The following is a 23910-nucleotide window of genomic DNA, read 5'->3' on the forward strand; positions in this document are numbered from 1 at the left end:
TTTTCAATCCTGTGTCAAGCTCCAAAAACACTAACCTACATTTCCCATAGTGCAATCGCATCAAGCTGCTTTACAAAACTTTAAATATATTTATATATATATTTATTGATTTGGGATGATTTATTTATTACTGTTCATTTTCTATTTTTTTATATTCAGGCACGGAACAGCAAATTTCATTGTACTTTTGTGCAATGACAATAAAGTCTATTCTATTCTATTCTATCTTTCAGAGTAGACACCAACATCTTTCAAACTCCAACTCCGAGTTGGTATCACTGGCTCCCTCTCATACATTTTTAGTCTCTGGCTGAGTAACTTCAAAGGCTTGCTCCTTTAATTTCAGTACTAGAGAGGTCAAGTGAAAGACGAAAGTGATAAGACAACAGAAGTCAGCATCTTAAATGAGTTTCTTTTTATTGTTCAATGCATGACCACACACATATACTGGATTTCATTTGCACTGTGCATGATGGGACAGTCACTATGGAAATGGTGATGTAGATGGGATACATTTTAGGAGTTTTAAAAGGGTCTAAACAAAAACCACCCCACCCACCCCCAGGGAAAGTCAGCTCGCCCTCTCTCTTCTTCTGAGTCTCCTTGCTGACTAGCTACAACATGAAGCTAATCAGCCTCCTAACTCCCTCCTCTCCTCTTTCTAACATGACACCTTTGATAAATAAATTCTGATTATAGTTGTTTTTTGTTTTTTTTTCCTTTTTCAGAAACTGAAGGACTTGTTCAGTGGATCAACGCACGACAACAACCCTTTCCCTTAAACATTCTTGCATATTTCATTCAGCTTGAGCTTACAAAAAAGCAAAATAAACAACATCATTTGGGTACAAAAATAAAATCCAAATTAAAACCTTTAACAGAGTAAAACACCTGTTGTGTGAATGTGTTTTTTTTTTTTTTTTTTCCTTTTCTCTTCTCATACAGAGATATCACAATACATAAGTCACTGGTCACAAAAGAACACAGCAAAAAAAACAAAAAAAAAGCCACATAGGAAAGAAACCAATCCCGGAGAAGTGTACATCCGTCTTCCTCAACCCTTAACTAGAGGGCTAAGAGCTGCGAGACCCTGGTTGTTTTTGGAAGGCTGGAAGAAGCTTTCGGGTGTCAGGTGGAGAGAGTGTATTTTTCTCTATCTCAAAAGCTGTCGTCATACACCCTCCGACTTTACAACACGCAGCCCTACCACACTCGCACGTTCTTGACCCTGTTTCTCAAATACAGACTGAAGGGAAAGGGGAGGAAGGGAAACGGGAAATCCAAACCACTGCTCTAAATATCTATTATGGATTCATCTGAGCGTGAATGTGTTTTATATGCGGTGTGTGTGTGCGGTTTCTCTCTCGACATGTATGTACTCATTTTGCTAACATATACAGTGTATTCCTGGTTAGGGTGTGAACCAGTGGCACTTAAAAGTTGTGTCGCGTTCCCCCCCACCGTTTTTCCTCACCCCGACCACTATGGGTCACTCTTTATGTTTAGGATTGGGAGTGGGAGGTGGGAGATCTGCTGTTTCTTATAGCGCCGTTTTTCGCCCACTTTTTCTCTTTTTTTTTCCTCCACTGTATTTACTTTTTCAGCCCTCTAAAGCTTTAACTCTTTCTTTTGATCCATCTTTCTTTTGAGTTGTTTTTTTGCCTTTGAAGACGCAGATACACACAGAGCAAAAGAGTGGGAGAGAGAGAGAGGGAGCGAGTGTTGTGATCGATCAGCTGTTTCAGCAGCACCAACAGCTGCCCCCCTTTGATCTCTCAGCCAATCTCCTTCCACTGCCGGTAGAACTCCACAATGTTCTTCAGCTCCATTCCCGCCGAGCCCACCACCTGGATTGCCGACTGGCAGGAGGAAAAAAACAACATTCAAATAAGTACAAAACATGAGATACAAAACAGGTCTTTAATTTTTGCACGGTTCATGCAAATGAATGCAAATGTTTTTCCAACAGAAATCTATTAAGAGGAGGAAAAAGGATAAATAACACCTGTCAAATATAATGGCTACAACCTACAAACTATAAACAGGGTCAGTACGCTTCAAATGAGGTACTTGTTGGGTCATTCAACAGTGTCTGACACAACTTGCATCTGACAGTTCCTGTACATTTGCAACTTACTGTCCAACTAGCCTGCCTCCTATAGGCAGTGATTGGCCAGGTGTGTGGAGGTGAGAAAACAGGATATTAACGTCTCTCAACACCTTTCAGGTGTAAAACGCAGTGCAACACTATGAATCCCTTTTAAGGAGCTAGTGTCCAAAATGTGTCCGCCGTTATCCCTAATTCTACTATTCCGGTGCAAAAAAACAAGGGAATTTTCTGTTGATTGATGCATCGTTTGATTGTTTCAGCTCTGGTGTCATGTTTTAATGTCAACACACAATCTGAAAGTACATTTTAAAAAAAATATTTCATTCTAATAAAAGATAAACCACGACATAAGTTGATTCTCTACAGTAACAGAGCAGTGATGAACACGGTCCAGTGAGGACAGAACTGGAGTAAAAACACAACAGAGTCTGAAGTCCATTAGGTTTTGCTTGTCTTGGTGGGAAATGTCAACTTCGAGTGTTTGATTGGGCCTGTAATGTACAAAATGAAAAAATATAGAGAGTGACTGACCTTCATTGCTGCTGATCGAGTGCAAAGCTCTTCCACTTGATGGCCAGTAAGAATGGTCACCATGCCAGCTGTATCTTCATCTCCATTGCTCTGGGAGACGGTTAGCTGACGACAGCTATCCACCATCCTGTATAAATGCCTAGAAATAAGGAAGAGGAGCAAAATAGAGATCATTTTCATCCAGTGAGCATGCAAGATAAGTGCTGTGCACCATCATCAGATAAATAAGGGCAGATAAGTGCATTAAGGCTTACCAGGCTTCTATGTCCTGCCTTTTGAGTTTATCTCTCTCAATACTTCGACCCGACTCTTTCTGGCAGCGTATGTACCTACAAAATGATGTGATGTGTTCAAAATAATGGAAGGAAACAACAAATATCATACCCCCGTCTCCACAAAAAGAAAGTGCAGTAAGAGCTTCATCATTAACCACACACACACACCTGTTGCCTTTGCGAAATTCAGACTCCAGGAAGCGGATGCCGTCCCTCGCACCAGCATTTTCCTTCTTGAGTCTGTCAAGTCCATCAATCACTACAACACAGAAGCAGTCCAGATTGGAGGAGATGAGCAAACTCTTATTTCAGGAAAAAAAAAAAATCACTATTACGGCTAAAATCCAACTTATTTTAGTTTAAATATCAAGAATTATTGGCACCGAACTAGGGTCTATTGTTATTGCTCTGGGTAGCAGCTTGATTCATTTCTGCATGACAGTGCGATTTAAGTATCATTCAAACCAGTCCTGTCACACAGATAGTCACGCATTTAGGGCTGCAACTAATCAATTATCAGTTAATCTACTTTTTTCCCCCTATTAATTACATTATTTTTAAGTCTATAAAAAGTTCTAAGAGCTCAAACTGACTTCAAAATGATTGTTATATCAGACCAGCTGCTCAAAAATGATATGAAACTGACAAAAAAAATCAACAAAGCCTCACATTTAAGAAGCTGAAACCAACAAATATTTGACTTTTTGCTTTGCTTGACTGAAGTGATCTAAACAATTGATTGATGTTCAGAAATTACTGATGATGAATTTTCTGTCAGTTGACTGCTTAATTAGCAGAATGGCTAATTCCGCAGCATACATACTTAAACATTTTTGTAATTTCATGCATTGAAATCAAAAGCAAGAGAAGAAAAGGCAAAACTTCTTAAAAAGGTAAATACCGGGTTTAAAAACGAACCTTATTTTGTAATAAACTTGACAATAACAATGTTGTTTGGATAATGTTGATGTTAGGAACACTATATTGCCTGATAGGTAACATTATGTGAAATCACTCTTAAAAAAGAGAAAAGAAATAACCTATAATATATTTTACACAATTGTCCGTCTCTACTATCAAGATCATGTAAAAACACCCCCCTCATTACTCCTGTTCTCTGGGACCCTGAACCCAACAGTCATCATCCTTCTGCTCAGGACAGATAGATGAAGAGGCCGAGCACTGACCTGTTCGTGGGATGATGATTATGAAGCATCCGCTGCCAGCCAGCTGCCGGATGAGGTTGAGATGCTGGCAGAGAGCAGCTGTGTCTGGCACCAGGTAGGGAGACATGGACGACTGGGCCTTAGGCTGCTGAAGGCTGCCCTCTAGCTGCGATACCTCTAACTGCAAGGAAGAGAACCAACAGCTGATGATGTGCAGTTTTATGTAGGATGAAGTATGTACTGTGTATCGTTTTATGGACCGGCCCGCCAAGGGGTCCAATCTGGCCCACTGGATAATTTTGATAAAGTATAAGTAAGTATAAAAAATTGCAGAAAAGTAATTCCAGTTTTTCTGCTGCTTCAGAGGTTTTGTTGTTTTTTTCCCAACCCTGAACAGAATGCAATTTTACATAATACATATTGGGGTCATATTTAAAACTTTCATATATTAAACATCAAATCAGCAGCTTCTGTGCAAAATCGTCGTAATATTGTTGAAATTTCACTCATTTTTCTTAAAACATCTCAGGCTGTTTATCTGTATTATAAATAGGTGGTTTATTATAATAAATATTACATATAGGTTATTATGCAATGCTTTTACTGGTCTCCATGTGGCCCTTGAAGTTTGACACCCCTGTATTAGAGCAATCTCAGTGTTCACACACTGCCTTCATGTGTATTCAGTGAGTTTTAGACTGATGTTGGCTGGTTTATGTTAATGTTAATTAAACCATATCATTCCTAGCAAACATTAGTCCTCACTGTAAATATCCACATGGAGCTGAATCTAAAACTCCATAAAATCATAACCTTTCTTAGATTTTTTTAAAAACAACTTTCAATCCAAAACTACCAGAAAACTTTTCAACATTTTCTATCTCTCAAAAACTAGAAACTTGGTGTTTTTGCAGCTATGACTTCATCAGTACACAGCTGTGTCTAAGCTGTATCACTGCTTTAAATCGGCCAGAGGACAGAGTGGCAATGTTCAAACCTGTAGTCGAAGCTGGGCCATATCCCTCATTAAGCGATTTCGACGAGCCTCCTCTTCAGCCTGGACAACAAAAGAAAAAGAAAAAGAAAAAGGGAATGTAGGTGAAAAGCATTTTAATTCTATGTCATTCATTATAAATTCGTCCCATTTATTTAGGTCGACAGTTACAAAACACCACAGAGAGACAATTGTTCCGGTCACTCTGTTCGGATGTCACTCACCATTCGGAACTGGGCCTTGGCCTGCTGCACCAGATTATCCTGTTCAGATTGGCTGATGCTGGTGAAGATGCCCGCCTCCGGGTTGAAGTGCAACACGTTGCCCTGGAGATTGGTTAAGAAGTGCCCAAAACTGCGAATACAACACACTCGCACCACACACTGAAAGAAAGAGAGAGAGAAGTCTTTTATATAATTATGCCTGTTTGATATTGTGGAGGATAAATCAACTTGACAGGCCTTTTTTTTTACACAGACTGGACATAGTGACATGTTGGTTAGTGCACGTTTTAATGATGCAGATGGTGTATCTTGTTTTGTCTGATTAAAAGTCAAATATTCACTTCACTAACACATGCAAAGAAAAGCAGTGTAAATGATTAATCAATGTTAAAAATAGCTGCCAGTTAATTTTCTGTTCAACAACTAATGACAAATAATATAAAATCAAGTCTGAGTTATTTCATAAATGTCATCAAATGTTGTAAATGTTTTGAAACACTGGCAATCTTATTGACAGATTTCTGTAACCCATATCATGCACTGTATTACAGTGAGTGATGTTTACAAGTAAAATTTGGATTCTGTGTAAAAATTCTCCTCAAATTTCAGTACTTGAGATGTTGGACAGTGAGAAGAATTTTGTCTAAGACGTTGGCACAAAGATGGAGTCTATTCCATTGTGTTGTATTAGTTTGGAAAAAGCTGGCTCATTGAAAAAGGTCACGCAACTACCAAAAGTCATGTGTCATTGTCACGTCCTAACAGAGTCATGTTTCTACAATAACGGACTGATAAATTTCATGGCGGAATTAATTTTTTGTGTATTGCAGTGTTCTTAACAAACACTGAACATGTGTAAAAGCTGAATTGTGTGTGTGTGTGTGTGTGTATTTATGTACCTCTTGCAGTGCACTGAGGGACGGGTTGCGGCGAGTGAAGTCAAGGCGGCGGTGAGCTACGTTGAGAGCAGGCAGGTGCCGCAGAGCCAAGTCCTCAGGCAGCAGCAGACTCTGGACCAAACCGGGCTGCTCACATTCATTCAACATCTCGGTCACCTCTGAGTTCAGACCGAGCTCTGCAACACACACATGTATGCATAAATAAACCGCTGACTCAGAGTCATTAAGGGTGTAAAAACACAGACACAAGGAGACAAATTTAACTGCATGGAAAAAAAACAGATTATAACTTGGTTTGTATCACTCTTTTAAACAAAAGCATCTCATTTAATTCTAATACAGCAGCGGTATTAAAACAAATTATTGAAATAGGTCAAATGATAATGTAGGAAACTAACCACTTGTTTAACTGCTATGGGTTTCTTTTCACATATGCTGTTTAGTGCATGCCCTTTTCAGGTATCTCAGGGTCTATGAAATTAGTATTAGTGGTGTTATGTAGCCATTGAGCCATACAGGCCAGAGATTAATAGAAATCTCTATACAGTGCAGTCAATAAGTAACTCACCAGCTTCCAGCATCTTGCTGCCATCTGGTAGCAGGTTGAGCAGCACAGACAGTCGGTTCCACAGGCTTTGAGAACTCTGGACAGAACAGCGGATAATCATTTATTAAATATATTCTTATGAGGTCAATGTTTCAATCACAAAGCAGGAGATAGTGTCACTTTACCTGTGCACACATGAGTATAATGTCAGTGTTTGTCCTCAGCCAGTCCACGAAGACCTTCACCACCTGGATCAACCCTTGATTGGTCAGGATCTCCAGCTTCTCTAAGAGCGTTTTCTCACTGTGGACTGATTGAGTACTGTGTTGGCTGCCTTCTGAATCAGAGTCCAAGTCTAGAGTGGGAGGAGACACAACAATCAGGACAAAAAAAGAGTTGCAGGTCAACAAGAAATCCTCAATAAGTACTAAAAAGGCACAGACAAAAATAGAAAAACAGTGAGGCAAACAGCACGTTACCATTTTCACTGGTTCCGTTGGCAGTACCAGGGTTAATGTCGCAGGGTGAATCCCCAGGAGGAGGGGGTGTCTCTTGGGAAGGAGGAGCAGAAGTGTCAGTAGGGGTGGGAATACCCGAGGAAGATGAGGCTTGAGGCCTCAGCAGCATGTTGCTGAAGGTTGGCGCCAGGCGGAAGCAGCGCTTAGCCTGGAAGAGTTGTGAGGACATGGCCTGAAGGTTACTGCTGATGCTGGGGTCGCTGGGTGTGAGGGGCCCGTTGGTGGTCAGAGGGGTATCGCCGTCCCTGTCCCCTCCTTCTTCCTTAGGTTGCTCTTCATCCTCCTCTTCGTCCTGGTGTTCCCGAGCCTGACCCTCCAAGTTGTCCGAGTTTTCCGTGTCTTCTATGTCTTCCAGGTCTGATCGAGACTCCTGGCTGTTCATGTCTGAATCAGTCTCCACATCAAACGCTGTTCCTCCTTCCTCCTCCTCTTCCTCTGAGCCACTCCCCCAGCTGCCCTCTTCCCCCAAGTGGTCTCTCTTTGTCTCCTTGCGGAGAGAGGCAGGATTGGGCAGGGCTCCGGTCGAGGCGCCTCCCGTTGAATCAACATGGCCCCTCCTGTGGTCGTCGTCATCTTCGTCATCTTCGCTCTCGAAGCCTTCGCTCAGGTCGCTTTCATCCTCTCCTCGACCGTCCTTGCGGGCACAGCGGCGTCTGCGCAGTCTGGAGAGGCGGGTGTACTTCTTCTTCTGCCTCTGTTTATCCATTTCCAACTTGGACTGTTCTTCCGCGCTCACCTGCTTTTTGGCGCCAACCCTCTCACAGCCATCTTCATCCTTCTCCTCCTCCTCCTCTTCTTGCTCCAGGGAGCCATTCTGAAGAGGCTTATCATCGGCGCGGTCTGCAGGTGGAGCTGACACATCCCTTGTCTCCAGGTCATCTACATGAGAAAGAGAAAATGATTCACTGCCTTTTGTATTTTCAAGATGTTTCCCTGGAATCTTTTACTCACACATCAACTACATGTTGTTAGAAAAAGTAAATAAATTAAATTTCTCTTGACAGTAAGCCAAGTCAAGGTATAAGTGTAAAAAAAACCTTTGTATAAAGTAGAAACTTCAAACACAGCTGTAGTTTTCATGAAAGATGTTAATTTTAAACCACAAAGACCAGCACTTTAAAAGCTAAAAGGTGTTGCTGATAAGGAAAAATGGGGATTGACACATTGATCTCTGTAGCAAAAAGGGTTATTACAGTTTTGAAGTTTTCATTAGTATTTATTTTTATTTAGTTTTTCAGTTTGCTTTTTTTAAATTTCAGTTTAGTTTGACAAGTGATTACGTAGTTTTAGTTCAGTTTTTATTTAGTTTTAGCTTTTCAGGTAAAGCCTTGAGTTGTAGAAGCTGAAAAGGATGAAATAATGCATGACACTGAGTTTGTGGAGGTCTTGATGAGGTCTTCTCTGTGAGAGCTTCAACGGTGGACCTTCAAATTACTATAACTATATAATTAATACTGTGGGGTCATAGTCAAAATATTCCCATATTGGACTGTGATGTTTTCTGCCTGAAACAACTTCTTCTTTCCAGAAAATCATAAAATGCATGTCAAGCATCTTCTTCTCGTGCATTATGTGGCAGCTGGCGTACGCTATGTTGCCGCCTACTGGAACCAGCCCGTTATGTCAACAAGTCAAACTGAACAGGACACAGGAAAAATGGAGAGAACAAAATGAAAACAAAGCTGATTTTATCTGCAATTCAGTTTAGTTTTGGTTAGTTTTGTATTGTTCACTGTAGTTTTCGTTTTTTAAATTCCAGTTGAACTGAATTATTTCTTCACTGCTAGTTTTAGTTAACTATAATAACCCTGGTAGCAAACACTGGCTACGCAGATCTCCTGTACTGTGCTGACTTTTGAGGAATCTTTGAGACATGAAATAACTTAAATAACATGAAACAGACGAGAATTTCCTCTCACCTGTGGCGTCAGTGTTTAGTGGAGGCACCTGGCTCTCCGCTTCCTCCAGCTCAGCCTGCAGCCGGATGTTCACGTGGTTCACCAGATGGGAGAACAGGGCCAGAGTAAAAGCTATGGATGCACTGTACTGCTTGGATCCTAAAGCCAAAACGTACAAATATGATTTAGCACAAAAACTGTTACAGTTTCAAATGTATACTTTGTCCCACTGTGGACAGATAAAAATAACTAGTTTAATTTGTGTCCAACTTGGGAGTCAATCCATCACAGATCCTCTCATGATGGTGGGAAACATGGACAACTTCATTTAGCTAGTTTACTGCAAAGCCTTTTCCTCTCCTTCTATTCAGATTTTCATCTAATCCAGAATCACATACAGATCCTACGGTAACACTTTCATTAATCAATCACAACATCATAAAGATATAAATTCAAATAAATACAAAAATAAATGTGACAAAACATCACACAAACACCAACCTCCCCTCTTCAGGCTGTGCACCACCATCAGACATGTGACCACCATCTTGAAGACCAGAGTGTCAGGCAGCACGGGGCAGGAGCTGTCAGCGTGCTGCTGCTCCTCTTCCTCCTCGCTGGGGGAGTGGTGAGCGCCACCGTGTGTTGGCGGCGGCAGATAGAACAGCACCAGGTTAAAATCCTCCAGCACCGACTGGCAGAGTGACGTCAACTCCGTCTCCATCAGACTGCATACGTACAGAGAGAGGAGACAAGAGAATTAACAAAATAATAAAATCTTTGACGATTGAATGTTTATTTTCACCACCGTTCTAAGTAAGTGGAGATGATAAGTGTACACCCACCCACCCACCCACCCACCCACACACCCACACACCCACACACACCCACACACCCACACACACACCTGTTCTTGGGCTGTAACAAGCTCTGGAGGTACATGAAGCTCACCAGGAGACGCTTAATGTCTTTTGATCTGCAGGCGAGAAAAAAAGGTGTAGGAAAATTATATATCACAGAGATTATGATTATGTACCTAAATTAGCTTTTTTTTCTTAAACAAAATAGATAAATCTTTATATGTTCATATATTTAAAGGCATCCATGCATTTGTTAAGCAAGGTTTGACATTTTAGAAAATACTGTATTTGCTCTCTTGCTGAAAAGATTGACATCACTCTCACACCTGTATGCTAAATATGAAATTGGAGCCAGCAGACAGTTAGCTTAGCATGAGACTGGAAGCAGGAGTGAGCAGCTAGCCTGACACTGTGCAAGAGTTAAAATGTTTGAACAAACCACAACTAGAAACAAAAACAGCACTGTTCTCTGTCCAGGTGGCGAAGCATTTCTTAATCTTATTTGCTCTGTGCCCAGTTGTATTTTAAATAGTAATGATGGTAAATAAACTGTGCAAAAGAGACATTAAATACTCAACAGGGCGTAGCTGAACAGACAAACTTATTCAAGTGTCTTTTAAATGTTTTGAAAACCATCATGGACCCGGACAATACCTGCATCTATTAAAATGTTTCTTACATTTGTTTGCATATTTATGTTTTTCCTACTGAATCCTTTTACTTTTGTTACTTCAATAATCTCATTTCCCCACAGGGATCATCAATTATCTAATCCTATCTGCAGAGAGATGCTGTTTATCCCACCGCTGGCAACACTACAAGTTGATAATTACATGAAGCCCCAGCTTGCAATTGGGACTAGATTAACATCACTCTTGGACGTCAGCAGAGTGAAGTCAAACATACAGACTATAGTTTACCAGAGTGGCCAGTAAAAACACTGGTAACACTGTGCAACTGCTCTCCACAGAGGGTTAATAATCTAAGAGAAACTTGTGTGAATCAAATTAAATTCACAACAGAAAGACTCTGTCTGTATTGGTCTACTGTGGACAAAAATAAAGGTGAGCACTTATGCATATTTATAGCAAATCTTCTATAAATAATAACGTCAAGAGGAAAAAGTGCAAAATGTAACTCTAAGAATAACCAGCTTTTCACAGATTGTCTTTGGACTCCTCACCTTTGTCGAGATGGAGACAGCTTCTTCATTTCCTGCTTCTTCACTTGGTGGTACATCTTGGCGGCTTTGTCAAACAGGCGCTTCAAGTTGCCGTAGGCACCCTCAAAGGGGGTCTCTGACTGGATGCTGGTGCAAATCAGATTAAATATTATGTTAAGACATGTTAAATTATTGTATCCGGTTCAATTTCTAACAAGACACTTAATCGACACACGGCAAGTATTACTCACCAGCGCAGGTAGTAGTAGGTTGCTTCAACGTTGTAGAACTTGCTCCCTGCCAGTGTGCCCAGTTGGTTAAAAGGCATTCCTGTCAACAGGCGGATGAAAAATTGAGTGAACAGTTTATTTTTGGATTTACCTCATTTGGAATCATTATGTAATGTACTACTGCACGACTCAAACCATGCTGATGATGCCTGAGAAGATACGGACAACTATGATAACTTCAGCAGAACTTTACTAATGTTTCCTTCTTAAATATCTCACGTCTCTGGAACAGTAGGGAGCAATAATCCAGCAGGAGTTAAACTGCTCATCTGCATGTATGACCTTAGTGCAGGCTCATTATGAGAAACCATAACCCAAAAAGCATGAAGGATCGTGAGGCCTCGTGTCCACAGTCTGTATTCATACTGAAAATCTGCATGTATGACCTTTGTGCAGGCTTATTATGAGAAAGTATTAAGACAGAGTGGCGGTGCCTGGAGGTTTGCAGTATATGGGTCAGTTTTTTGGCATTTAGACACAAAGAGACATTTTATAACTAACATGAAAAACCTGGAAAAATATCTAATATTTTAATGACCTTGTGTATTCTTTCAGGATACGAGGTTCAAATGAAGTTTCTCCAACAAATCAGTAAACCCACTAAAGCAGGCATGTCCAAACTATTCCAAAAAGGGCTGTGTGTCAATCAACCAATCACTGAGATCAGTTGATTAAATGAGTCAAGCTCCTGCTCTTGCTTGGTTGGAGTGAAAACCTGCAGCCACATTATGGCCCTTTATGGAATAGTTTGGACACCTCTACACTAAAGCAACACATATACATAAACATCTACTTGTAATTACTGTCAGCCCCTCAAAATCTCAAGTTATAGCTTGTCTTTTTAATCTGTACAAAATTTGAAGTGTAAAAATTACATTTTACCTTCAGTTACATGTTACTGCTCCTGGTCATGAAACAGTCAGGCACATAACTCGTAAAATGGCAAATAGTTTGAATGGATTAAATAAACCCGACATAAAATGTAAATTACTATTCTTTAGAGGTGCTAATACAGTAGGTGGATTTTGTTAGATCTGGACAGAGCCAGACCAACTATTTTGCCCTGTTTTCAGTCTTTATGCTAAGCTTATTTGCAGTCTAAACATCACTTTCTTTCATAATAAAATAAAAACAGAATCAATATTTCATAGCTTTATCTTAGAAGTTTTTTAAAAATGTATGTTATTTTAGAAACAAACAGTTTTCCCAACTAATCTCCCAGCCCAGAAAACACCATTACCATTTTCTCCGTGACCACAGGAAAAGCAAAGCGACATTTTAAGTAGCTTTGTATGACAGTCACTCACCTACGTGTGGCATAACAGACAGGGCCTGATGGTAAAACCTCTCTGCCAGCTGCTCAGCCTCCACTCCTGCAAGCTCATTCTGATAACGGGCTGCAGAGGAAAAACAAACAACTTTTAAAATAAATGTTAAACAACAGAGAAAAACACTTCCTTTGCTTATCAATCAATTGACCCTCAGAGGCTCAACTATTTATGAAATGTTCTGGGACACAAGTGCCTCGGGCTAAAATAATGAATTTTCACTTATTATTATATTCAAATTCCTGTTTATCTATTGAAAAGCAAAACCTAAAAATGGCACAGACATCATTTCATTTGCTTCAAAATCAAAATACTAACATCTCTATCACACACACACGTCCAAACCAACCATACAGAATACAGCCAATTAAAATCTATTGCTAAGGCCAAAATTTCCCACGCTGAATGACACACACATGCTGTCTCACACCTCTACAAGCTGGGCAGAAAGATGAATTAATTGCATATTCTATTATCCTGTTATTACCTAGATCTCCCAGGTAGACCAGACAGCGATGACAGGCCATCTGTGCCCACTCCATCTCCTTGGGGGTGGCTGACACTGGTTTCTTTCGGCCTGTTGGGAACATTACACAATATTTGATTTCCATTTAAAATTCAAGCATTTGGCAGATTTACTCCTCCAAAAATGACGTGGAGTTATAAAACGAAAGAAGCTTAAATTCCAGCAAAGCAACAGAGTGTCCAAATGTGAGATAGCACCCAGATCATGTGAAACGCTTTTTTTTTCCATCTCTAAAAGGTCTTAAAGTGCAAAAGTGCTTTTGATTTAGTTGGCCAAGAAAAAACTGTGTACTTCTTAGATTTCTTGAGATGATGAATTCATGCAGTAAAACAGGATTATGTAGGATTACAGACCTCATTTACCCCTGATATCGTTATATGTATCTAGGTATTAAGCAGCGTTTACGGCTCTGATACGATCTAATGTGCAAATAAAAAATCTGTACTGGGTTGTATTGGACCACACAGTGAAAGACAAACTCTGAGGTACTCTGAGGTTGAGTGCAGTATAGTACCACAACCACAGTGTGACCCTGCACCTGCCTGTTTGTCTCTGCCGACAATAGACAGACTTGGCACCTCTCCACCTATTTGTCTGCTTTACATAGTGCAGGGAAACACTGACATCTGATACAGACTGAACTCACACACCCTGTTCTGTATATGCAAAGGTGTGATCACACTGGTCATCATTGGGAGAGTGGGAGAGGTTTTCTAGGGTTGGGTCCTGCTTACTGTTAGAGATGTACTGTTTGCTGAAAATGCACTAAAAGCCTGTCTGTAGCTCTTCAAACATCATCATCACCACTGTGGCTGTTTCTGCTTGTACTCCTCCTCTCTGCAGCATTTCAAACGTTGAACACATACTTTCAAATATCTCTCAATTTTGTTGTTGTGTCGAAGAATAGCACTGCTAACAACGCCATAAACACATTTTATTCCCTATAAATTCTTCACAATAAAAGCCTTCTGCTAGTTTGTCAGTGGAAAGCTTTTATTATGAAGCAGCGGGAGCAGGAAATGTTTTCATCAGCAGTAACTTTATATGACTCAGATACGGTTGTACATATCTGTGTTCAACACGTCAGTTAACTGGGTGGGATTTCTTTTAAAGAAGTCTTATCAATATTTATTTGAATTCATAAAACAACCCGCTCTCAGGGTACTGAAACTGGGCACCCATTGATCTAACATGAATATGAACTTGGTAAAACTGACATAATTTGGTCTATACCCTTAAAAGTAACAAGTTCAGTAACAAACCTTAAGCATTTTAGTACCTGCTGTAAATGAGGTCAAAACCTCCTTGGATAATTTTAGACTGTGAAATTGTATCAAAGTGTCTAAACTCTTGCTGAACCATGCTGAATACAATTTAAAGTCCTTTCCTGCAAAAAAGGGGGGGAAATGTTTACTGTACATTTGTCAGTGGATTGTGGTTAATTTCTTACTTAATAGAATCAGAAACTAAAACAATCTTTACTGTAATTCTAAGTAAGGGATGTCAAGATTTTCAAAATCTCTTAAATACCTCTTAAATATTTAAACACCTTATTCCAAAACCATTTCAGTGTCAGACATTCAACTGAAGCCAAGCAGCAGACAGCCTGTGTTATATGTGTGAACGTTACGCATCCTTGTCACAAATATTTCGAGGGTGCTTGTGTGTTTTGACTGTTCTGCATCTGTCTGTGATTTTGTGTTTTTCTGACCGATCAGCGGGTCTGTGACGTGGGTCCAGTCGATGCAGTCCTGCAGCTCCAGCTGGTAGTGTGACTGGATGTAGAGCAGCAGATGCTGGTAGAAACCCACGCCGGCGATCAGGTGTGTTCGGTAGGCGCACTCCAAAGCGCTGCGGCTGTGGATGTGCTACAGTGAAGGAAAGAGAGGGACCAAAACATTAGAGATATAACCTGTATAATAATAATAAACATGATGTATTTAGCACTAGGCATACTTATTGTAGTCTACAATTTGCACAAAAGCATTACAACACTAAAACATACTCAACATGGATAAAAATGACATTTAAGGAAAAAGAAAAGTGACTCCCAAACAGAACCACTAGAAAAACTTAAAGATTAAAATTGGCAAACTTGTAAATTCAGGGTATTTGCACATTTTTAAAGCAAATTTAATGACTTGGAAGATCTTTTTTAAACCTCTTTAAGTAAAAAATAATACACTTGCTGAGACATAATGCAAAATCAGGATTTTACTGAGAGATTTGTTTTTAAGAAGAGACTGCTTAAAATCACACACACGATTAAGACTACAAATAAGCAACAAATGTTTTAAAAACTTAAATTCTAACTAATTCTAATTAAAGTTCACAAGCATCTGAATCACAGTTGGATGGGTGCGACTCTTCAGCTGGGTTTTATAACCCAATTCAGCCCAGAAATCATCTGACTACATTTGATAACAGCAATGATGTTTGATGGTTTTTCTGTGTTGGTTTAGCAGCAGACAAAATTGCCTTTTTTTTAGCCATGCATAAAAAACGAAAACATTCTTTGTACTATATGAAGTGACGATGAAATGCTAAACATGTAGAGAGGCTGGTTTTTCGACAGCTACGAGGCCTCTTACCTTCTTGTTGGTCTTGATAACCTGGATGACCTCATAGTAAACTTTTCTCCAGAGCAGCTCCTCAGCCTTACGGCCGTAGTCGACCGGGTGGAGAAACATTAGTTTCACACAAAGCTCTCTCAGCCTGAAAACATGCAGAAAGACAACAGACACACACACATTAAAGGAGGTAGCGGAGTCACAGGTTTGACAAGTGGACCAATGAATGAAGCTACTTTCACATGATAAAGTGAAGCTATGCAGGATCAGAAATACAATCATCTTATTTTGTCTAGTCAGATTATCTTTAAAATTTTTCACTGTCTTTATAATAGATCTAGAGCATGTATCTGATAAAATGAGTACTGTTAACAGAAACTTGTTGATTTGATTAGTCCATCTTCAGAAAATTAATCTGCAACTACTTTAATAATCCATTAATTTCGAATCAAATATCACAATATTTTTGACCAAATACCTCAATATCAATATTTTGACCATATTGTAGGGATGACTTTCTATTTTGCTTTCACAAAATATTCACGCAGTGAGATTTTTGATAAATAATCACCATTGATGTGAATTGATGTAGAGATTAATTATAAATCAGAATATGAACAGTATGTAAAGGGTTAAAGACATGTCACACGATTTGTCATCACAACCACCAACAGGCGGAGCTCAAACTGGGGCCTGAACATGGGCTAGTTCACCCGGACCGTCCCACGTCCGCTGAAGACGGTCCAGCCCAAAATAGCCTACCTATAGCATGGAGTATACATGTCAGGACGTGCTCAGCTGCCCAGTCAGAATAAAAATGGCTCATATAATCACGTCAATCAGAAGAGACAAACCTGATCCAGCGTGGGGTGGTGTAAACCTTTGATAATCTGTTCTATAGGGAAATATTAGCTCCTAATAACCATGTGAGCGCTTAATCCGATCATTTCTCTCTGGTTGGACTAAATATATTCTTTTTGTGCATGTTAGCCCCAAGTGGGGGTAATATTAGGTGATGTGACAGTAGAGAGAGAGAGAGCGTGTGTGACATGAGCGTGTGAGTATGAAATTAGCAGCTGTGAACGTAACATTTTTCCTCAAAACCCGAGCCAAGTTCCGGTGTCCTGTCTGCCACCTGCTGATTATTGTGAAGGGGGTTAGCTCCGAAATTAGCGACAATGGGTTAGCCTAACCCAACCAGGCTCACTTAAGGTGGACTGTCCTTTAAGGTGGACCAGCATGTAATGATGACAATCTCAGCTGCACCTTAAGAGAAAAGTGGGGAAATATTCAGATGCTGAGTCTCTGTCCATTTCTGCTTGTCCCTGTACTATCAGATGTGTCTCTTCCAACTTCCTCTTTCTGATTTGGATCCATCTGTTTATTGTATCCAGTATGCAAATTAAGCCCTGCAATCCTCTACACGCAGCATTTCTCATCATCTCTCCTTTTGAAGAGATGCTTCTCGATGGATGCTTGGCTCTTCTATTCTTCAGTGCCAGAGAGGATAATATCGTAGCCAAAAATATTATCAGTCTCATCTTTGCACTGAGGTGCCAAATTATCCCGTTTCGCTTCTGCTGACACTAAATTATGTCTCGAGTGATCTGATCATTAGTGGAACTGCTAAATACAGAAGGGAAATCATGCAACCAAAAATGCACTGACGATGAAGTGGAAGCTGGTCATGTATGTATCGTAGTTTGAACACATTAAACATTTCTCATCAACTTTTCAGTCTGAATATAAAGGCTGAAAAAACTATCACTGACCAGGATGAGAAACAATCTGGTCTTTTTCCCTCTGTGGCTCTGCAGACATGTCGTGTGTCTCTCACATTTACTTCTACTTCCCTTTTTTTAATTTTGAGCTTTTATATTTAGTCTGGCAGTTTCTCACATGTTAAATAAAATGGTTATATCAATCACAGTTGTTCAGTCTGGACAAATCTGACACACTTCTTCATTCTTTTAATGTAAATCATTATTTATCTTTTTTTATTATAATTGGGTTTTATTTTATTTTTATATTGTATGTTTCTATACTTCTAATTCTTACTGTTAAATCATCTGATATGTTGTTTCTATATAAAACACATTGAGTTGCCCCTGTGTATAAAATACACTATATAAATAAAGCTTCTTCTACAGCTAAACATGAACTGGATCTTCAGAGCTTTCCATGAGCGCGGGCGGCCAATCAAACAGCCGACAACTCATTTAAATCCAGTCAGCAACTTAATTTTATTCAATTTTAATTCTAATGAAAATCGTATTTCGCCATGCGTCGACACTTTCGAGCACAGTGAGCGTGATGATTGAGAAACGTAAAAATCTGCCTGTATCAGTCCTGTCCCCCCACATGCTTTACATCAGTGGTCACCAGCCCTGCTGCTGGTGAGCTACTGCCCTGCATCTTTTAGGTATCTCCTCTACTCTAACACACCTGATTCTAATTATTAGCTCGTTATCAAGCAGCTGAAGCTCGTCAAGGGCTTGATAAAGAGTTAATTTTTAGAACCAGGTGTGTTAGAGTAGAGTGGGAAATGGGGGAAGATACCTTAAACATGCAGGGCAGTAGGTCTCCAGCAGCAGGGTTGGTGACCACTGCTCTACATGAATCAGTGTTTCCCATTAATTATATAGACTGTGGCAGCCCACCATAGTCTAATTTGTGCCACCACAGTTACATAGTAAGCTAAACATGTCTGTACACCAAAACGTTCAGCAAACCCTGCACCACAGCTGCTCTGACCCTAGAGAACTAGTTGAACTTGGATACTCACTTCTGCTTTCTCTGTTTCAGAACTGAAATATGAACATTAGTTTTTTTATTGGTTTGTTTGGAACATTTATGAACTGGTCAAATGTATTTCCTGTGCTTTGTGTGTGTGACCTTTTTTTCTGTGTCATCACCATTCTTAATTTAAAAAAAAAAAAAAAGATATTACCTCTTAATTTTGCTCTCAGAGTGCACCAGAATGATGCATTTGAGTTAAAAATGTGCCCCCGTTCCCTATAGAGGGTCGGACTGAGGTCCAACCACCATAGTCTCTCAAAATGTTGTGGGAAACAAGCTGAGGGGTTGTGTTCTGCTGATTAGAGAGTAGTCTTCAGTATTTGAGAAATATTAGTAAAATAACTAATGACAGAACACATTAATCCTTACATACTGTTTGGGTCATTGGCATTTGAACAGTTTTGACATTTGACGGATGTAAAAAGTATTTTACTCTGAAATTTGATGACTTTTCCTAAAGTGGCCCAAAATGTACAATGTTATTATTTATGTTATTATTAATAAGATAGTAGTTATGAGGATTTCTTTTAATGATGTAGCAGGGAAGACTGATGGCTCTAATGGTTATACAATAAACCACACAGTTCCATAAAGTTCTTGTAATTTTCAGTTTCAATAAAATACATTTAAATTATTATTTTTATGTTATATTTTCATGTCTTAGGTAACATAGGACATGATATTGTGTGATAGGTGTTTTTTTTCTCAAAATTAAAAAAAAAAAAAATCACACTCTCTGCTCTCTGAAACATTAATCAAGGTTTAATCACCTATTTATTGATCAGTCTGATCGGCTATTGATGCTTTCTAAATTACAAATTGTCTAATTTTACTTTTAAATTGTTATTCTGTTTATTTGCTGTTGTTTAACTGTATTTTTTTTTATCTGTAAAGCACTTTAAGCTACATGCCTCAATAATAATAATAACAATAATACATTTAATTTGTAAAGCACTTTACCTTGTATGAAAGATACTCTATAAGTCAAGTTTATTATTATTATTATTATTATTATTACTACTTTTCCCTCACTGGCTGGCTCCTTCATATCCTTGTGGAAAGCTCTGAATCTGGATAAAGCCTGTTTAGAGTGACAAACCTGACCAGTATGAACTCATGGAGATGCAGCAGGATGCATCGGAGAGTTTAACAAAGAACCTGAAGGTGAAACCAAGAGCAACTTGTTGATATATCTACATTTTTATACACGTGAATTCATAATTATGTTCATGACAATAGATGATCCTTCGACTGCATGTAGCCATTGATCTGCAAGTTATACAACAGGGGGCCCGTTTTATAAAAGAGAGCCCTGCTGAAGGTGCTAATGGTGCCAGTGACCCCGTTTCCCTGCGGTCCTCTTGCATGCATTTTAACATGTCCAAATTAAAACTAGAGGAAATTATTTCATACTGCAAGTCGCAGCTTGTATGTTAATGTTAAATTTGGAACGGACCCCTGCCTCCTTTCACACAAACAGCTCTTCTGAGACGCTTGGACGTACTTGTTGCGAAGGCTGATGTTCTCCGGCTTGAAGACCTCTCTGTAGGACGCTTTGCTGCCGATGATGACATCCAGCTTGTGCACAGACTCCACCACAGCCCTGGGTAGCAATGGGCAACAAGAAAGCGTTAGAATAATGATTAGATCAGGACAGGTTCATGATTTTTTAAGTGTGTCTTAAAACAGCAGTCAGGTACCCATACAAACACAGAAAGAGGTCGTGCTTGCTGTAGTCACTCCTGCTGTTCATACTCTCTCTCTCTCTCTTTTTCAATGTAAGTGATGAGGGCCAAAATCCACAGTGTGTCTACACAGCTGTTTGTGTGAAAATGCATTTAAAAGTAGATGTGAAGCTTAAATGAGCCTTCAGCAGTATGAGTTAGTCATATCAAGTGGATATCTGCCACATTTACAGCCTTTTTAGCATCAAATTTAGCATCTTTTTGTTTCCCTGTTGGACTGTGGTGCAAGTGTAGTAATAAAAAGAGGGCACTAAAAACACCATAACGGTGAAAGATATCTACTTGATTTGACTCATTTGGGGCAGATGAAGCTTCATATTCGCTTCAGATAAACATTTATATGCATTTTTGCACAAAAGGAGGCTTGTGTGTGATTGTGGCCCCCATCATTCACATTATAAGCTCATTATGAAAGGATCTACTAATGGCCAATATGAACTGGACGAATGATTAATGCAAGAAAAAATATTTCAATATTCAGTCAGGCACCTGGCCATTGTTTTGAGAACGACTTGAAATAATAGTGTGAACCTGTCCCTTTAAACCTGTGAGCTAAACATTTACTGGACTACAAACAGATGTCAAGTTGCTTTAGAAAAAATGCTGCACGCCATTAAGTTGGCAACCGCACTCCTTTCTGTTTCACTTCTTAGTCACAAAGGCAGCAGTTAACTGACTCAGAGCATGGTGAGGAGTGCTGAATGAATCAGTTCAGCTAAAAGTTACACTGGGATGTTGGGTTGACTCACTGGTGGTGGTGACAGGTTGTTGAATGGAGGAAGTGGTTCCTTAACTGGTTTTTTTTTAGGCCACAGCGCCCTTTCAAAAGGAAATGCTTGGTCCAACTCTCAAAATCTATTAAACATAGCTTAAATATACACAGAAGCTTATTGATTTTAACAATTTAACACTATATTATATCAAAAATGGACTGTGTCATTATGCTTCATTATATAAATGTCAAGTTCATAATGTAGGCAGTCATTTAGAATAAAAGCCAACAGGTGCAGCACAGATTTACATAGACATTCAAAAATATTGACAATGTACAAGGAAAAACAAACAAACAAACAAACAAAAAAACCCTCCAGCCTTCCTCTTCCTCCTAAAAAACAAAAGGGGGGACTGCAGACATTTTAATATGGAGATGTGAGCTGTTGGAGGTGGAAAGAGACTATAATTAATCTTTATTTTACCTCAAAAGACCCATTATGAGGAGGAATCCTCATTTACAAATGGTGTAAAATGGTGTAAAATAAAATAAAATGATGAATAAATACAAGTAAACATATAAGAATACAGTGAAGTTAAAAAAAACCCACTTGCAATCTATTAAATGAAGGTCTGACATAAGCCTTTTGAGCAGCTGCAGTGGTGGTAATTAATCTAATTTTAAGACATTTTTTTAAAAGACAGATTGTCCATTAAGTGCAAGGTTCAAGGTCTTATTTTTAGGGGTGCTTAGATCAAATTTAGGAGTGCTTGGTTTATAGATGATAAATTATATGAATAATCTTACTGCAACCAAAATTAAGAAACCACTTACAAACACAATATGGTTAAATTAGCACCTTGGTTAGCTCAGCCTCGCCAATTTACCTGTAAAGCCTCTTGATGATTAAAACAAGGTCTGAAATAAGGCTTTTGAACAGCTGTAGTGGTGGAAATTAATCTAATTTTAAGGCCTTTTTTTAAGGCAGACTGTCCATTAAGTGTAAGGTGCATTATTATAAGAAAAATACATATTTGCTTGTTTCAGTTCTGACTAATGGACTATAGATATAGCAACCTACTTTGTGTGACTTCAGGGTTTAAAAAAGGATTAAATATAAAAGGTTAGCAGTAACCATAATAAAGGTTTATATTCATAAATAGATGAAGGAATGACCAGCCAACTTTTAGGTAGTAGTGTTGGCTGCTGTAGGGATCATTAGATATAAACACTAAAGCTGAATGATACATTAGATGATAAACTATAATATTAATCTCACTGCAACCAAAAAATGTAGGAAACCACTAACAAACACAATATGGTTAAATTAGCACCTCGGTTAGCTCGGCCTCGCCAATTTACCTGTAAAGCCTCTTGATGAGAAGGACTTTCGCCTCTGGCTCGCTGTCCTGCCCGGGTCCGCTCATGTTTGGAGACTCCCCGGTGGTCTCGTGCGTCTCCTCACCGCCTCCTGCGCCCCTCTCTCCCCGCAGGTTGTCACGGATACTCGGGGTTTGTGTTTGTTCCCCCCCCCGGCAGTGACACCCGTGTTTGATAGGCAGCTAAAGCGCTAGCCCGTCGAGGTAATGTTAGCTTTCCTTTTCCCCCCCTATTCCTCCTCCTCCTCCTCCTTTCCCCCTCCTGAGTCTCTCTTTCGTTTCTTGTGTCTTATGGCGAGACCCCCTCTACCCATCCGCTTAAGAGGGGCTGCCCCGGTGATTTACGCTCTCCCCGGTCAGCTAAAGCGCTCCGATATGCTTCTTGTGTTGTTCCCTGTTGCAGCCATTGCTACGAAGGCGGCCATTATTCCTACCAGGCAGTGACCGCCTAAACAACGCGAGATTACAAAAAGAGAGCACACTCATGAGATTTACACTTGGTGGGGTTGCCAGGTCGTTTGCAAAATCCGAAAAGGGGGAGCGAGAAAAAACAAAAAACAAATAAATAAATGAAAATTAAATAAAGATAAAATTAAATAGGATAAATAAATAAAAATCAATTGAATATGGAAAAATATACATCATAAAAAACCCACACAAACATCACAAAGAGGCAGGAGGTAAATAAAAAATACTGCATCAAGAATCAACAGGGATAATGTCGAAGTAATGTCCAATTAAGAGTGACTGTACCCAGTTATTTCAGACCAAGCTAAACCATTTAAACCCCTCCGAAGAGCCTGGGCCCCATCTTCTCCAATATAGTCCAGAAAGGGATTCCAAATATCTAAGAATTTATATGGTTTGTATTTCAGCCAAAAGTTTGTTCCATTACACTCCTGATCCAATGTGTTGGGTTTTCTGAAATGTTGTTGTATTTTGCGCCTCAGGGCTACTGTAGTAACAATACCTTTAAAAGCACTTACTGTGTAGATCCCTTTATGGGTCAGTGATAGATCAGGTTTGGCAAGATGAGCAATTCAAAAATATCTTTAAAAAATGTCTTAAAAGCAGCATCAGGTTTGTTTTAATGTATTTATGTTGGTTTTATGTCATTTGAAATTACATTTGCATCAACTTTTAAAACCAAAGTACAAAAAGTGCTCCTGAATGTCAAATGGTGTAACTACAAAAGAATGATAAATATTAAATATTTGTATGTACAAATAATTCCTTCATTTGAAATAAAATAAAATGGTCCCTGATTAACATGATTCCCCAAATTAAATTTAATATTTAGAACAATTGTATGCCATTACCTTTATTTAGTATAAAAAGTTATAATCATGCCAAACTAGTTGAAATGGTGTTTTATTG

At 39.3% G+C, this 23910-nt stretch overlaps 2 protein-coding genes across 2 annotated transcripts in view; both read right to left on the reverse strand.

The window, feature by feature from the left end:
- ankmy2a (ankyrin repeat and MYND domain containing 2a) overlaps positions 1–23910 on the reverse strand; it is a 366395-nt gene that overhangs the window by 127758 nt on the left and 214727 nt on the right. The window lies entirely within an intron of this gene.
- smg5 (SMG5 nonsense mediated mRNA decay factor) lies at positions 423–22955 on the reverse strand. The gene is made up of 22 exons (XM_062422742.1): positions 22517–22955; positions 20202–20300; positions 15920–16043; positions 15040–15196; positions 13290–13379; positions 12782–12871; positions 11436–11514; positions 11206–11331; positions 10070–10138; positions 9664–9890; positions 9184–9321; positions 7226–8143; positions 6932–7101; positions 6768–6843; positions 6200–6375; positions 5301–5459; positions 5080–5139; positions 4104–4263; positions 3085–3175; positions 2896–2970; positions 2642–2780; positions 423–1859 (listed from the first exon to the last, which is right to left on the reverse strand). The coding sequence occupies exons 1-22, from the start codon at positions 22579–22581 to the stop codon at positions 1776–1778; spliced, it is 3372 nt and encodes a 1123-aa protein (XP_062278726.1). The 5' UTR covers positions 22582–22955; the 3' UTR covers positions 423–1775.

The sequence above is a fragment of the Scomber scombrus genome, chromosome 7 (assembly GCF_963691925.1).
Source record: "Scomber scombrus chromosome 7, fScoSco1.1, whole genome shotgun sequence".
NCBI classification, from domain to species: Eukaryota; Metazoa; Chordata; class Actinopteri; order Scombriformes; family Scombridae; genus Scomber; species Scomber scombrus.

Bases quoted from the DNA above. Each gene is read 5' to 3' on its own strand.
- smg5 (XM_062422742.1), bottom strand. From the start codon at position 22,581: ATGAGCGGACCCGGGCAGGACAGCGAGCCAGAGGCGAAAGTCCTTCTC. The intron at 9,322-9,663 runs GTTGGTGTTTGT...TTTTGGCTTTAG, and splicing joins GCACAGCCTGAAGAGGGGAG to GATCCAAGCAGTACAGTGCA. The intron at 7,102-7,225 runs GTAACGTGCTGT...CTCCCACTCTAG, and splicing joins CAACGGAACCAGTGAAAATG to ACTTGGACTCTGATTCAGAA.